Here is a 17670-nt window from a genome sequence, read left to right on the forward strand (position 1 = left end):
TCTATGACATAGTCAAGTAAGCCCAGGATTTGAGTGGGGCAGGCTTCTGTGATGGCAATTTTCCAGAAGGGGGAACTCTTTTTAATGATGGGAATTTCCCAGCCCTTCCTTCAGGCCTTGAAAGGCTAGAAGGTCCAAGTTGGCAGTTCAGAAGCTATATTGCTGAGCTGTCATAAAGTTGAATCCTTATTCAATAGTTAAAATCAGTTTGAGGAATTATATAAACTCAATTAATGCTGAAATTTATTTAAAAAAATGTCCCCAAGTGGATTCTACCTATTTGGATAATGATTACCGCTTGTTATATTCAAGAAGTAAATTTGTAAGATCTTTTCAAGTCTGAGAGAGCTGCTCCTCAATTTTTTATATTAAAAGCCTGCTAAATCTATTAGGAATTTCTCCCAAGATGCTTTTCTTCAGAAATACAAAATGAACCACCCAGCCACAAAGCTTTACACTGTACATTTTTTGGGGACGTGTCTTAGGAATGCAACTCTACTGTCAGTACCATACTTTCCATACTTTCTGGCCTGCTCCTATGGTCAAGGCTTTTGGACTTACTTTGAAGGGGCCCTGTAAGATTCTTCTGGACTGTTGTATAATAGAAAGTTTCTAGGTTTCATGGAAAGAGAGAATGGTATAGGAAAAGATGGCAGGGCTGTTTAATGTATCCCTACTAAGTGCTGTGGATATAGTGTTTACCAACATACACTTTGTCCTAGTATTCATGGAGCTTATCGGGTGGGAAAGAAAACAACCCTGGCCCAATACTCACAAATCCTTTTTCCACCCTGTTTAAGCCATACAAGACAACAACTTCTCAAAGCAAGTTTATCAGGAAACTGAGAAAAAAAAAATCAGTAACAGAGAAGAATATATGTGCTCAAATGACCAATATCTTACTAAGTTCTGGCCACAACTGCTTGGCTAGCACATATAGCATTCAGTACTTATTTACCTATCTACATTTCTTTGTCTTCATCTCTTCCCCTACAGTAGCTCACACTGTCTAGGAGGACTAAAGGAGGCTAATAGGTTATTGAACCAGCCATGGGGAAAAGAAAACTAGGACATCTGCTGTCCCATATTTAAGGTAGATCCATTAGAAAATGGGCAAAAAACCTGAACAGACACTTCTCAAAAGAAGACATACAAGCAGCCAACAAACATATGAACATATGATTAGGGATATGATCATTTAACATTATCTCTAATCACAGAAATACAAATCAAAACCACAATGAGAGACCATCTCACACCAGTCCAAATGGCTATTATTAAAAAGTAAATAAATAATAGATCTTGGTGAGGCTGCAGAGAAAAGAGAACATTTACACACTGTTGGTGGGAGTGTAGATTGGTTCAGCCACTGTGGAAAGCAGTTTGGAGATTTCTCAAAGAACTGAGAACTACCATTCAACCCAGCAATCTCGTCACTGGGTATATATCCAGAAGAAAACAAATCATCCTCCCAAAAAGACACATGCACTCTTATGTTCACTGCAGCATTATTCACAATAGCAGAGACATAGAATGCTCTTCAATGGTGGACTGGATAAAGAAAATGTGGTGCATACACATCATGGAATAGTACACAGCCATAGAAAAGAATGAAATCATGTTCTTTGCAGCAACATGGATGCAGCTGGAGGCCATTATCCCAAGTGAATTAATGCAGGAACAGAAAATCAAATACCGCATGTTCTTACTTGTAAGTGGGAGCTAAACACTGGGTACTCATGAACATAATGATGGCAACAACAGACACTGGGAACTACTAGAGGAGGGGAGGAGGGAGGGGGGTAAGGGGCCTAAAACCTAACTATTGGGTACTATCCTCACTACCTGGGTGACGTGATCATTGGTTCTCAAAACCTCAGCATCACCCAAAATACCCATGTAACAAACCTGCACATTAGCCCCTGCATCTAAAATTTTAAAAGTCGAAAATATGTAAATATATAAAGAATGCATTTGAATGAAAAGAACAGAAAGAATAGAAAGGCACTGTGCAATCAAGAGAAGAAGGAACGACATGAAAATGAAGAAAAAGAATTTATAATGAGAGGTTGAAAATTCAAAGCCAATATATTACATTATTATTTTGTAGAATTCTAGACGAGGTAAAATAGTTGATATTTTGTCAAGGATAACATTAAAGACTTTCTTTCTTTCTTTCTCTTGCTTCCTGCCTTCCTGCCTTCCTTCATTCCTCCCTCCCTCCCTCCCTCCCTTCCTCCCTCCCTCCCTCCCTCTCTTTCTCTCTCTCTCTCTTTTTTTCTTTCTATTCAATGATGCTGCCAACCTATCATCTACTGGGGAAAAATATCTAATATGAACAGCTTATCATCATGGGTTCTGGAAAACAAAACATAGCTATGAAATAATACTTTTTATGCTTGGAGAAAACAAAATGTAGGTAGGCTAAGGTTTCTATTACATTAGTTATCTGTCAAGTTCTACAAATATATACTATGGCTAAATTTTCAAGTCTTATTATTTGAGCAATTGCAAAATTGTATGAGAAATAAAATTCAAAGTCAATATAGACATTAAGATTTTGCATTTAAGTATGTTTTCTATAATCTTTTGATTTAAACTTTTGTTGTATTACAAAATATTATAATTTTACTTAAAATGCAGCAAGACTTTGGCTTCTTTTTAATTTGCCTACTTATCACTATGTTTATGGCATTACACACCTAATAGTATTAATAGCTATTACTTAGATTCAGATTCCTTAGATGAGCTGCTTGCCTCTTTTGTCTGTTTTGTAAAGTTTGATTACAGTTGTCAATACTGGTCCACCAAATTTTTAATAATGCATAAGGGGAATTTTTAGGAGTTTCTTTTATTATAAAAGAAATGCAGTATATCCTCAGGGTAAAAATATTCAAGTATTTCAGAAATATTAAAAAAAAAAAGTAGAAGTGGCTGGGCATGGTGGCTCACACCTTCTATCCCAGCACTCTGGGAAGCTGAGGCAGGTGGAACAACTGAGGTCGGGAGTTTGAGACCAGACTGACCAGCATGGAGAAACCCCGTCTTTACTAAAAATACAAAATTAGCTGGGTGTGGTGGTGCATGCCTGTAATCCCAGTTACTTGGGAGGCTGAGGCAGGAGAATCGCTTGAACCCGTGAGGTGGAAGTTTCAGTGAGCTGAGACCGCACCATTGCACTCCAGTGTGGGCAACAACAGCGCAACTCCGTCTCAAAAAAAAAAAAAAAACAAAAAATTAGAAGCGCCCACCACCACGCCCAGCTAATTTTTGTATTTTTAGTAGAGACGGGGTTTCACCATATTGGCCAGGCTGATCTTGAACTCCTGACCTTGTGATCCGCCTGCCTTGGCCTCCCAAAGTGCTGGGATTAGAGGCGTGAGCCACAGTGGCTGGCCCTCACCATCACTTTTAATTCTCTAACTTCTACCCCATATGCAAACTCTTACTACTAGAAATAACAGTTGGGTGTATAGGGTATTTCTACATATAAATATCTTCCCATGCATATACCGTATTTATAAATATATGTTTGTTCAGTTGCTATTCAATGTGAGATAAAATTAAACATGTTATTCTGCAATTTGCTTTTTTCAAATAAAATGTATCTTGGGAAAAAAGTAGAAACAGGGGCTGGGTGCGGTAGTGGGTGTCTGTAGTCTCAGCTACTTGGGAGGCTGAGACAGGAGAATCACTTGAACCCGGGAGGCAGATGTTGCAGTGAGACGAGATCACGCCACTGCACTCCAGCCTGGGCGACAGAGCGAGACCGTCTCAAAAAAAAAAAAAAAAAAAAAAGTAGAAATAGGGTTGTGCCTAAAAGTATATAAACTCACATAAATTTGTGCCAATTCAGAATATCTAGGCTTTACTAGTTTCATATTTGGGCTGGGGATATAAGATTTGGTAGTCAGTCGTTAGCATACAGAATGAAAAGCACAGAAAGCCAAGGATAAGCCATGGGGAGACCTATATTTAGGGGAATGAGCACAGCAAAAAGAGCTATAAAAGCTAAGAAATAATAGATTTTGAGTGGAGAATGACAATATGGAAATAGTATGTTGCTACACAGGAATATAAAATTGTGGTAAAGAGGCCTAACAGCTTGCTTTTCCAGGCATTTTGTGTTTACATACGCATACCATTTTGAGGCTTTGTAATCCAGACAAAGATAATTCAACAGTGACACTGCTCTCTTCTACATAATAGTCTTCAATATTTCTCTTTATTTAATCTCTTTCTTCTTATAGTTCCAAATTTTAGTTTAAGTTCCGGAACCTTCTAAAACATTTTTACTGCTTGGAATTTGTAATTCTTCAAAAGCAAGATCAATATCTATTTCAATTTTGTATCTTCAATAGCCTTTGGCTTAAAATTCATAGCAGATGCATGACTGATCTTACTATATTCTTGATACTTCCAGTGATCCACAGACCTACAGTTTGGTATAATTTCGGAGCTTGCCGGAGATGCAAAATCTCAGCCCACCCCAGATTTGTTAAAGTATAATCAACATTTTCAATAAGATCTCCAGATGATTCACAGGTACACAATCAATACTTCCCGGTGACTGCTTAAACAATGAGTAAACAAATTGTATTGTTCTCCTTATTTCCAGTCTCCATCATTAGCTTATATGATAAATCTAGGTCAACTGATCTTTTTAAAATAATAGTTTTTTATGTCAATTCAGCAAAACAAAAACAAAAGCAAAAACCCAAACAAACCAAAAAATACCCAAACTTCAAATTTAACTGAATTGGGTAGTTCTGCCTAAATTGCAAAGCCTTTCAAAATCTGGCTCAAATTTCTACTCAATTTACCTGTCTTATCCTTCTACCTGAACCTCTTGTTCATTTCTAATTCTCTAGACATTATTTGTTTCTACTTCTCTACTTTGTGCATTCCGTTTCCTACTTGGATTAACACACTCTCTTTTCCTATCTAAATCCTACTCATTCTTTAAGTTCTAGCTTGAAACTAGAGATTTATAAAACTCTCTCTGACCAATCCAGCCCACAGTAGTACGCAGGTATACAATATTTTGTCTTTATAATGATAGTAGAGAATTATGGATTGTCGATCTCAGGAAATTTAGATTCCATTTTTATCTCTGCCACTAACTAGTAGTATAATGCTGGGCAAGTTACTTAACATCTCTGGGTTTCAAAATGTGTCTCTTTAAAGAAAAAGACTATAGGAACTCCAACAGTACTGTGTTCCAAACAGTGTGAGAAAACAAAAGATGTATTTTGATATATACATAATGTTTATAAATGAATGGTTTTCAAATATAGTTGTTAATTATCAGGTATTTGAAGCATCCCTCCGGTAATCTTCATAGTACTATTAAATTAACCTTTTTAAATAAAAGGTATAGTAAGCAAAGGCCATTTAGTCCAACTCACTTCAAAGAGTTACAAAGTCTTACTCTTCTGTTTTACTTCGATTGTCAAAATTATGGCAGGGGACAAGAATAAGAGCTGAGAAATAGAATCACATAGAATTTAAAAACCAGACTCAAACCTTTTTTAATGACACAAATAGAGCTGTCACTCTCTACCCTTATCTGTCATAGTTGAGTAAGGTTCTGTGCTTACTGACTTTTTTTTTTTTTGAGACAGAGTCTCGCTCTGTCACCCAGGCTGGAGTGCAGTGGCGCAACGTTGGCTCACTGCAACCTCCGCCTCCCACGTTCAAGCGATTCCCCTGCCTCAGCCTCCCAAGGAGCTGGGATTATAGGCATGTGCCACCATGCCTAGCTAATTTTTGTATTTTTAGTAGAGACAGGGGTTTGCCCTGTTGGTCAGGCTGGTCTCCAGCTCTTGATCTCAGGTGATCCACCCACCTTGGCCTCCCAAAGTGCTGGGATGATAGGCGTGAACCACTGCACCTGGCCCTTATTGACATTCTTGAGCTATTTCTCTCCCTGCTTTAAACCTAGGGTACAGTTTCTCCCATGACTCTGCTTGTTTCCCTGGAGAGCTTTACCCAGATGCTTCTGTGTAACAATATTTGCTTTCCTTAGCAAATGGCTAAATAGGAAGAAGAAGAATGAAGGAGGGCAGCCTTCACAGAATATCAATAGGTGGTAGATGAAATACCTTGTTTTCTTTGCTAAATTCCCAGCACAGATTTCCATTAGAACAATTATAAATTCTTTCCTCCCACGTTCCACCTCTGCATTCTACACCATTCACTCTGGACCCCTTCAATACAGCACTCTAAGACTAAGAAAGCCTAGATTTGCATCAGTTGTTGTTTTTTTTTAAATTGTTCTCAGTTTGATATAAGGTATTACTATTCAAGAAAAGGGTATACACTAGAGATTTGTACATTCACCGAATTGCCTTAACCTGTTTATAGTTTTGTTGTTCTTTATACTGTTTTCAAAGTATATTTTGGAGTTAAATGCAATATCACCATTATTAGGAAATGTCCACCACAAATTAACAGTGTGGATCCCAGAAAAATATCAGCATACCAACATGTTGGCCTTTCACTGACGTTTTGGCCTTTAGAGTACTTCAAGATAATGGCAGTATGTATATTAAGTAACCTCTTTTAAAAAAAATAAAAGTATAACAATAAGAGGGAGAATGGACAGAATTATAGCCCAGAACAAATTAGGGTAAAAACAATTTAAAAGCTTCCTTTTCCCTTATAATATTTCTTAGAGCTCATTAACACACTTAGAGGTAGGGCCAGAGCCATTGGTAGGAAGGAAATAACCCTAAGAATCTGGTGTTTGTTCCATGAAGTTTCAAGCCTGCTTGCCTTATCTTTGTGTTTTCAAACTCTTGGATTTATCCCTTCTCTTCTCAGAAGTTGATTTTGGTCTTTGGAAAAGCTGTATCTGGATAGGATAGTTTTTAAGTACTTGTATCTTAAAGGATAGGTTACTGCTAAGGCCCAAATTCAAATAACTGGCTTTTTTTCCCCTTTCCTTCCTGTACACTAGCTTTACTTTCCCTTCTTAGGACGAGGGGCCCTGGAGTCTCACTTTGTTGCCCAGGCTGGAGTGCAATGGTGCGGTCTCAGCTCACTGCAACCTCCACCTCCAGGGTTCAAGTGATTCTCCTGTGTTAGCCTCCTGAGTAGCCAGCATTACAGGTGTGCACCACTACACCCAGCTAATTTTCGTATTTTTAGTAGAGACGGGGTTTCACCATGTTGGCCAGGCTGGTCTCAAACTCTTGACCTCAGGTGATCCACCTGCCTTGGCCTCCCAAAGTGCTGGGATTACAGGCGTGAGCCACTACTCCCAGCCAAACTTCTTTAGCACTAAACATCCATGTAAATACAAATGGTGAAGATTTTAAAAAGAATGTCATTTGAAAATACACCAGCTTCCACTCCAGTGTCCTCAGAGAAAGAAAAAAAAATCAGGAGGAAAGAAGAGAACTTCAAAAGGTTAGATGACATAAAAGCTACTACCTCTCAGGTTACTGGGAAGATGCTTGTGTCCAAGGTTTAGACCAGGGGTGTTCAATCTTTTGGCTTCCCTGGGCCACATCAGAAGAAGAATTGTCTTGGGCCACACATAAAATACATTAATGATAGCTAATGAGCTAAAAAAAAAATCACAACAAAATATCATAATGTTTTAAGAAAGTTTACGAACTTGTGTTGGGCTACATTCAAAGCTGTCCTGGGTTGTACGTGGTCCATGTGCCACGGGTTGGAGAAGCTTAGTTTGTTTATTTATTTATTTTTTGAGACAGAGTCTCGCTCTGTTTCCCAGGCTGGGGTGCAGTGTTACGATCTCAGCTCACTTCAACCTCCGCCCCCCAGGCTCAAATGATTCTCATGCCTCAGCCTCCCAAGTAGCTGGGATTACAGATGTGTACCACCACACCTAGGCAATTTTTGTATTTTGTAGTAGAGATGGGGTTTCTCCATGTTAGTCAGGCTGGTCTCGAACTCCTGGCCTCAAGTGATCCATCTGCCTTGGCCTTCCAAAGTGCTGGGATTACAGGTGTGAGCCACTATGCCTGGCCTGGACAAGCTTAGGTTAGACTGCGTCCAGTTTGAGCCTAAGATAAAGTTCATAGCATGCCTTGTCAGAGCCTACCTTGTGAATGGTAGGTCAGAACCTCCTCAAAAGCACATCTGAGTTTTGGGAAAGTACTCAATATAAGGGAAGAAGGATCCATGCTTCATGAGGTCTACACAGTGATGAGGTAGTGATAAGAGAGAAAGGGGATTATGGGTGATAGATACATCATGAGTATTTATCACTCAGATCTGTCTCTGAGCCTCGTCTCCATTGGGTTGATATTTGAGTATTACTAAAAGCAGGTGTAGCTCTAGTGAACTGGAAAGAGTGACTTTTGAAAGACAGCCAGGCAGCAGTGTTGCATGATACTGGGATGTTTAGAAAGTGCAGACTTGCTTTTGATCACACGAGACAGCACTGGAGATTCACAAAAATACTTAGAAAACTTAGCAGAGGGCTGAGTTAATTCAGTAGATGGGGGTAATAGGCTCTTAAAAACTGAGTAATTATAGTCATTGTGCTTCCCTTTGTACTTTCAAGTAGGTAAAGCCTGGAGAAACGGGCTACGTAAAGATACAAAAATCAATATAGAAGTCCTAGAAAAAAATTGTACTTAAACTTCAAAGAATTAGGTAGTGCTAATTTTGACAATCTCTGTTTCTCTTCTTACCTATGTTTTTCTTGTCTTTCTTGAAAGAAGTAAAAATGTGAATCAGAATAATGCCATCACTGTTAGCTCCATTGGGATAAAACCAAAACTATTACAAAAACATCCTTTGAAACCTAACACACTACAGGAAAGTAAAGTATTTCTCTTGTTTTCAGAGACATTCCAAGAAATCTTTATCTCTAAAGGACATAGATACCTCAGTATTCTTTGGCTTCTGAAGAATGAGGTAAGTGAAAATTATGACATTAAATTTCTGCCTCTTTAAAAGCAACTCCACCTAGTGAGTATTCCAAAAACTCGTATTTGTACAATACAAACTTTTCAGAATGACATCAAATACTTACTTGTCTCCTACAATACCCAAGTTGATTGTGGGGTAACCATGTTCCTGAATTGTTGCTAGAAGAGTTGAACGATTGCTGTCTCGAATCTTCCCTGGTAAGAGGTCATCTTCAGGATTTAGCAGCTACAAAGCCAAAAAACCACCACAAATTATTCTATTAGGTTAATGTTGCGTATTTCTAATGAAAAAAAATCTACTAAACTGAGTTTAGCATATCTAGCACCTACAATGGTATCTGGCATTTTGAAGGTGAATGCCCAAAGGATCTTTAAATAAATATTGAACGTATAGGAGGATGAGAAAATGTTCCTATGGAAGTAAAAAAACACTCAGAAATTTCACTGGCGATTGAACTGCACGCAAAATATCCTACCAGGTTGGGCTCCAATTTGATAAGAATGCTCTGGAGATATTGGCCAAACTAAATAAAACAATTACCTTTTTTTCCTCCCAATATTATTTTCCAATTTGTCTTCCATTGGGAATATTTGAGGTATAGATTGTGTGACATGATATCCTTAAGTCTGAACAGAATAATAGTTTATCTTTTCTTTCAAACTTTTTTGTCTCTTTTCTGAAGTGGGGTCAACAGTATCAAAGAAGTTAAGCTTATATGAAGGAGAGGAAGACAGATGTTTTGTCTCTGATACTAGCAAACTTAAGTAATACTTAGCTACACGTATGCAAAATTCCATTATTCTGAACTGAATTAATCTTTAGAGATTTAATATCTACTATGCCTATGAAGAAAATTAATGAAGCTTATTCTACCTTAGGATGTTCCAATGAGGTAGTCAGATTGTATAGTAGGAAGAGCTTTGGATTCCGACAGTGTTCAAATTCAAGTTGACAAAATTCTTTGTCTTAATTTTCCCATTTATAAAATACAGTAATAATAACTACCTTGCAAGGTAATTGTTAGGAGTGAGATAATGAACATTCAGTTTATGCAGATAAATGCACAATAAATGTGATTCTCTTTCCTTTCTTTATGACATATGACGTCGAAGGATCACCTATTTTCCTCCCAATTGTTCTCATATTGTTACCCCTAGATGCTAGTACAGATGAAATCAGTTTATAATGTGAACACAGACTATTAGATTATAAAATACCTAAGAGTAGGGGGTCCTTCACATACACAGACACATTCTTACAACAATTTATGTATCAGTTTTAAGATATGCTTTGATTTCAGAAATTATAAAGTAAAAAAAAAAAGTACTTATTTGAAGTGAGAAAACCTGGACTATTATTTTAGGAGGTTAAAGGCAAGCCTGCACATTTAAGATGTTTTGGCTACTAATATGGCCAACACCAGAGCTTATTATATGAATTCTCCCAGACAATAACCACAAGCCCTAATCTTCCTTCAGACTCATTAGTGATACTATGTGGCCAGATTTTTGACTTTATATTAGAAAAGTAGTAGCTTTGCAAACAACTGTCCCCTTACAATAGGCTACAGGAAAACTCTGACCATCTTATTCAGTGTCACCAGGGAGTCTTCCCTTCAAATACTTACTAATTTAACTTAATCAGATGCCACGTGACATTGTAACCCACTTTCATTCTTACTCACTGGCAGTGCTTGGAAAATTGCTATTGCAATGCTAACATAGATTAATTTTCTGATCTTAATTAACACACAGTTATTAAAGTGATAATAATTTTATAAGGGGCAGGGCTTGCAGTTCTTTAACTCCATTAATCAAACCAGTTGCTTTAGAAAGAAAACTGTGTGATTACATCATTTTTTTTCAAAGCAGGGTGTTGACCAGCAACTAAGTAAGATTCCTCTGTTATCAGGATGGTTTCTTTGCTATTTATATTCCTCTCTGTTATTTTGCTGCAAACAGTTCCAGAAATAACAGAAAATTAGAGATCACTGGAGAACCCATTATTTGTCTGTAAAATTGACATAATGAAAAAATAGCTAGTTAAATGAGGGCATGGGATTTACCGTGTATTTTAAATAATTTCAAAGAAAACACAGAATTAAATGGAAGAGTATAAGGCTAAATATACTAGAATAAACTCACAATTTTTCCTTTTAAAACTGAATCTTATTTTCTGTTATACTTCCAGTCATCTTGGGAATGATGTCTGAAATTTATTACAGTTTCAAAAGAAAAAAATACAAGGTAAAACAAAACATAACCCATCATCTCCATATCAAGTCACCAAGTTCAATTTCCCATTTTTGGTATTATCAATGGTGCCACTATCTTCCCACCTTTTTTTTTTTTTTTTGAGATGGAGTCTTATTCTGTTGCACAGGCTGGAGTGCAGTGGCGCAATCTCAGCTCACTGCAATCTCCACCCCCTGGGTTCAAGCGATCTTCCTACCACAGCTTCCTGAGTATCTGGGACTACAGGTGCACACTACCATGTCTGGCTACTTTTTGCATTTTTAGTAGAGACGGGGGTTTGCCATGTTGGCCAGGCTGGTCTTGAACTCCTAACCCCAAGTGATCCACCTGCCTCAGCCTCCCAAAGTGCTTGGATTAGAGGTGTGAGCCACCACACCTGGCCACTATCTTCCCACTTTTTAAACATTAAACTTTTTTCTTGTTGTTGTTTGTTTTTGTTTTTGAGACAGAGTCAAGCTCTTGTTGCCCAGGCTGGAGTGCAATGGTGCGATCTCGGCTCACTGCAACCTCTGCCTCGTGGGTTCAAGCGAGTCTCCTGACTCAGCCTCCCGAGTAGCTGGGATTACAGGCATGCGCCACTACGCCCCGCTAATTTTGTATTTTTAGTAGAGATGGGGTTTCTCTACTGTTGGTCAGGCTGGTCTCGAACTCCTGAACCTCAGGTGATCCACCCGCCTTGGCCTCCCAAAGTGCTGGGATTACAGGCGTGAGCCACTGCGCCTGGCCTAAACATTTAACTTTGTTTTCCCCTTTGTAGCCCACTCTTCCCACAAGCCTCAATCATTAAGAATATTCTAATCCATCTCTTCCTTGACCCTACATTTTCATTCACTCTTTTACTACCTCCCAAAACAATTCTAGGCATTCATTATATTATGTCTGAATTTCTATGAAAGCCTTATAATTGGCTGCCTTGCCTACAAATCTATTTCCTTCTGAGAAATAAAACAGAAACATCAACTTGCAAAACTATACCATTATTTGCATAACAGCTAAACTGTACCAAACCAGGACATGTAACTTGAACTAAATTGTTTTTAACACAAGCTTGTTCAGATCCATATACTTTAAGATAAGATCATGGACAACTTGTTTTAGTTCCACATGGATTCATATGCTCTGAAGATAAGACTCATTGTGATCCACCAATTCACCTATTTTACAAATTCCGACCAATCTCTGCTCGGACTTTGCTTAATAACTTCTACCTTAAAACTATCCCATGGCCAACCCTAGTCCTCAAAATCCTATAAATACCCTCATAAAAATCTGATGACTTCCCAGTTGTGAAACACTACTGAGACTCTGTTGAAGGGTAGCAGAATATACCATCCCCAAATATGCCAGCATAACAAATATTTTTGAGCTGAAGGCACTTGAGAAGAAAAATATAAGAAACGCTCTCTGCCTTTCTCCTGTTTGCCTAAAAGTAGGACATACATTAAGAAAGGTAACTCCCCCCACGACCCCTGGAGGGATAAATCTTTTTTTTTTTGAGACGGAGTCTCGCTCTGTCGCCCAGGCTGGAATGCAGTGGCACCATCTCGGCTCACTGCAAGCTCCGCCTCCCGGGTTCACGCCATTCTCCTGCCTCAGCCTCCAGAGTAGCTGGGACTACAGAACTCCGCCACCACACCCGGCTAATTTTTTTGTATTTTTAGTAGAGACGGAGTTTCACCGTGTGTTAGCCAAGATGGTCTCAATTTCTTGACCTCGTGATCCACCCGCCTAGGCTTCCCAAAGTTCTGGGATTACAGGCGTGAGCCACCGCGCCTAGCCCGAGGGATAAATCTTTGGACACTTATCAGCCTGCAGATGGCGCCAGAGGAATTTATATATCAAACTTCATTAACTAGCCTTTAATCTATCATTAGTTGCCCATACATTCGCCTTCCCACAAATTGCCGGCCGTAGAGACTCAAGGTCCTTTTCCTTTGTCTCATCACTTCTCTAAGAATGTATTGTTCTTTGCTGAAGATGCTATTTAAGCCAGACTTCTCAGCCATCACTTTACTAATTTTCCCTTGGGTTATCTCCCATATATACATGAGGTATACATGTTAACTAACTTCTCTTTTTTTCTTGTTAATCTATCTTTTATAGAGGTCCCAGGTAAGAACTCACAAGGGTAGAGGAAAAATTATTTTTCCCTCCCCAACATTGTCAAGGTGATATTTTCTTTTGCTCAGAAACTTTAATATAACCATTTTTTATGATTAACAGGTTTTCCTGGTGGTCTCTGTATTAGGATTTTGGTATTATGAAAATCCTACCAAGACTTAGGTGGGAACCCTTGCCACCAGTTATATTATTGATTATACTGTATTTCAGTGAGGTCTCTTCTGCCTTTTTGCTTGGGGGGATTCCTTGTCTATGATGCTTAGATTAACTCCAGCCCTTGTTTTGAGGTCTGATCCTTTTTTTGTTGAACTCCCAAAGAGAGCTGATATTGTTTTTGTTGTAAGTATAAGGTTTCCAGAATTGTTTGGTTATCTGATTGGATTTATACTAATTTTTGTTTTTCCTAGTAAAGATTTGAAACTGGCCATCCTATCTGTCAGTTGGCCACATTGTTGTGTGCCTATAAGAACTTTTCTTAGTTTTGTCTGTGAGAAACTGGCTTTGGGAGAGATTTCCTCTCTACCCATTCTCGCTTGTTGGGTTTTAGGGATAGCTGCCAGGGGTTCAACCTTTACTGTTGAGGACTTTAGATACAATATTTAAGTGCTATTTTTCCCTTTTGAATGACCAGTAGCTAATGAATTCATGGGTTCATTTAATAATAAACTTGCACTATCTCCAGGCATAACTCTGGCTTCTGTTTTCTCTTTCACATATTTATCTTTCTAAAAAGCATAATTTCATCAGGGACAACCTGGAATTGCCGTGGTCATTTTGAAGTACTTTTGATATGACTACAATTATTCACTTGAAAGTACTTTTAAAGACTTAATTAATCCTATAGTCTTGATGGAATTGTCAAGTGCCCAAGACACTATTTGAACTGGTTGTAATGACTTCCTTTCTTTCTCACATATTGACATGGGTTTGCTTGCATTTAAGGCTTTCCCACTCTTTGCAAAAAGAAGATGATTAGACTTGTACAGTGGTCAGTAACTCTTTACATATTTGTGGTAATCGTCTCACTTTCTTTCTCTGTCTTCTAGAAAACTTAATTTATTAATTGATCAAAACTCAATTCTGGTTATTATGGATACACCCAGATAGTTCAGATAAATAGGTCTAACAGAAAAAGAGGGAGAAAAGTCAATGAGCTCTTGTGAAGCATGTTCCTGTTCCAAATAGCTTTTAATAAAACTCTGGGGAAAAAAACGTTTAACTGATAGTTAAGCTAATTGCTTGGCTTACTAGGTTACAAGATAAGAAGGGAAGAGAAACATTTAGAGCTTTTAAACATAATTTAAGGAGTCTTTCAGAATTTGGTTTAGAAATACAGAGGTTTACAAATTGTGTTAGAAAATAATTAATATAATATTTCCATTAAGATGGCTCTGGACAGATTTGATTGGTTTAATAATTTTGGCTTAAAACCTGTCCTGTGAAGTGGCTATGGTAGCATAAGCTTGTAGTCTCAGTTACTTGGGAAGCTGAGGTGGGAGGATCACTTGAGCTTAGGAGTTTAAGGCCAGTCTGGGCAAAATTGTGAGACTCTTTCTTTCTTTCTTTTTTGGATTGTGAATGAGTTTTCTTTTTCGAATTTTAAAAAATTTTTTATTTCAATAGACTTTTGGGGAACAGGGGGTATCTGGTTACATGAATAATTTATTTAGTGGTAATTAGTGAGATTCTGGTGCACCCATCTCCTAAGCAGTCCTGCCCTGCCCTCCCCTCCTTTCCTTGTTTCTTTTCTTTTCTCTTCTCTCTTCTTTTCTCTTTTCTTTTTCCTTCCCCTTCCCCTTTCTTTTATTTTCCTTCTCTTTCTTCTTTTTCTTTCTTTTCTTTTCTTTTTCTTTTCTTTCTTTGTCTCACTCCATTTCCCAGGCCGTAGTACAGTGGAATGGTCATTGCGCACTGTAACCTCTGCCTCAGCCTCCTGAGTAGCAGACACTACAGGGGCATAGCATCACGCCTGGCTTGTATTTTTTGTAGAGACAGGGTTTTGCCATGTTGCCCAGGCTGGTCTCAAACTCCTAGCCTCAAGTGATCCACCCATCTCGGCCTCCCAAAGTGCTGGGATTACAGGCATGAATCACCACAGGTTGCATATCTAAATTTTAATATGCACAGTTTGTTGAAATCAACAAATACTGAAATCAGCTATTCCATGTTAGCTATAATTGATGATGCTATATCCCCAATTTTGAAATAATTTGCTGGTCCTTAACAAGCTCATACAGTAACAAAATACTGGGGGAAGGTTTAAAGAGTATACATAGACATCTTGTACGGCATTTTTTGGGTTGCCAAGGCAACTGTCCTGCTTACCAATATGTCATATGAGATTCAAGAAGTGGACATATGTGAAACCATATATATCTTTTTTTTTTTTTGAGATGGAGTCTCTCTCTGTTGCCCAGGCTGGAGTGCAATGGCGCAATCTCAGCTCACTGCAACGTCCACCTCCCGGGTTCAAGCAATTCTTCTGCCTCAGCCTACCAAGTAGTTGTGACTACAGGCATGTGCCATCACACCCAGCTAATTTTTTTGTATTTTTAGTACAGACAGGGTTTCACCATGTTGGTCAGTCTGGTCTCGAACTCCTGACCTCAAGTGATCCTCCCGCCTCGGCCTCCCAAAGTGCTGGGATTACAGGCGTGAGCAACCATGCCCGGCCTGAAACCATATGTATCAAAGGAAACTAAAACCAATACTTAAGGAAAGTTTGTACTGTGACTGGGTAAATTATGACCTTGCTACATTAAGGGCAATTTCTTTTGCCCTCTCTGAAAATAGTTAATTTTTTTTTGCTATTGTTTTCTGGGTATCTGAGAATTTCAAGTCTTCAGGAGAGATAATATGCTTTATTTATCTCTTTTTTTGTCACCAATTTCCAGTAAAGTGCCTGGCACAGAGGTACCCAATTATCTACTGAAGAAAATTAAACTGTATGATCATGGAGTCATAATAAAAACTAACTTTGAATAAGAGAAAGGGAGGAATGTTGAGCTATATGGAACCAGAGATAATATAATTTAGAAGCATTATTCTCTCAGAAAACTGTGGTAAAGTTTAGTATAGCAGGCCTGTTAAAGTAGGGGAAGGAGTCATGTAGAATTAGTCAAAGCTTCTTCAAGAGTAATAAGCTCTATGGGGGCAGGGAACTAAGACTACAAACTCTTCCCTAGATTTCATGATATAATACTATCTCTATTCTCACCCCATTACCTTAGCCTACTTCCAGTAAATAGTTTTAATTGAGTGTAAAAGGTAGCTTAAACAAAATACTAACAATATACTCTGTGGATAATTGAGAGGATGAGTCCAGACCTACAAAAGCATGTGAGAGAAATATAAGCAATATTGCTTTGACAGAGTTTCCTATTAACTACATAGTTATTATGAGTGTGTTAATTCTTATTTTACTTTATTTTGAGATAGGGTCTCACTCTGTCACCCAGGCTAAAGTGCAGTAGTGCCATCATAGCTCACTGCAGCCTTGAATTCCTGAGCTCAAGTGATCCTCCCACCTTAGCCTCCCCAGTAGCTAGGACTATAGGCATGTGCTACCATGCATAGCTATTTTTAACTTTTTAGTAGAGGCAGGGTCCCACTATGTTGCCAAGGCTGGTTTTGAACTCCTAGCCTCAATTGATACCCCTGCTTTAGCCTCCCTAAATGCTGGGATTACAGGAATAAGCCACCATGCCTGGTCCACGAGTGTGCTACTGTTTAGCTTTCTCAAACTCCGTGAACTTACTTGTTGCACAAAGCATGTAAGTAAATCATAAAAAAGAATAGTTCACTGAGTCAACCAATTTAACAAAAATTTATTTCTGATGCTATATATAGTGTTATTTGGTTCTAAGGATATTAAAATCATTACTATATAGATCAAATTGAAAAGAATGTTTTCTGTGAATCAATAGTTTTTGGAAATGACTAGTGCATATATACTGGGAAGTAAGCACATCTGGAATGTTGATTTAGCTATCTATTTGCAAAATAAAACAGTCTATTCTTTTGCTTTAACCAAAAGGACTACAAGATCATAAAAAGAGCTTTGAAAATTTTCATTTCCAAGACTTCAAGAAATTAAAAATAATGACGGGTTTTTTTCAGAACAAAGAGATTTCAAAAAAATCCTGCTAATCTTTTCTTTAATAGTAAGGTCAAAGGAATTATTAATACTTTAAAAAATCTCAATAGTTTCTGATTCTTTTATAAGGTTTTGAGTTTCCAGCAGATTCACTTTTTAGTATTCTCCATTTGACCTTGGAGTTTCTGACTGAAGTTTTGCACAACCTAAGCAAAACAGGCAATAGGAAGTTTTTCAAGAGTTCTCAGAAAGAGATGGACTAAATTCTCTTTTCTAAATCAGGAATGA

The 17670-nt window shown here is 38.1% G+C and overlaps 1 protein-coding gene and 1 long non-coding RNA gene across 19 annotated transcripts in view; one reads left to right on the forward strand and one right to left on the reverse strand.

Moving 5' to 3' along the window:
* The window catches only part of GPHN (gephyrin), a 722880-nt gene that overhangs the window by 50934 nt on the left and 654276 nt on the right, over nucleotides 1-17670 (reverse strand). For all 18 annotated transcript variants that reach the window (XM_055291351.2, XM_063644412.1, XM_063644411.1 and 15 more), the window contains one exon: nucleotides 9014-9135. In XM_055291351.2, the coding sequence (XP_055147326.1) occupies nucleotides 9014-9135 (122 nt within the window). The remainder of the gene's footprint in view (nucleotides 1-9013; nucleotides 9136-17670) is intronic.
* Nucleotides 1-17670, forward strand: part of LOC129488856 (uncharacterized) — a 38234-nt gene that overhangs the window by 9144 nt on the left and 11420 nt on the right. Inside the window, exon 2 of the long non-coding RNA XR_008659725.2 lies at nucleotides 8825-8895. This is a non-coding gene — a long non-coding RNA (uncharacterized lncRNA). The remainder of the gene's footprint in view (nucleotides 1-8824; nucleotides 8896-17670) is intronic.

Source organism: Symphalangus syndactylus, chromosome 8 (genome assembly GCF_028878055.3).
Source record: "Symphalangus syndactylus isolate Jambi chromosome 8, NHGRI_mSymSyn1-v2.1_pri, whole genome shotgun sequence".
Classification (NCBI taxonomy): Eukaryota; Metazoa; Chordata; class Mammalia; order Primates; family Hylobatidae; genus Symphalangus; species Symphalangus syndactylus.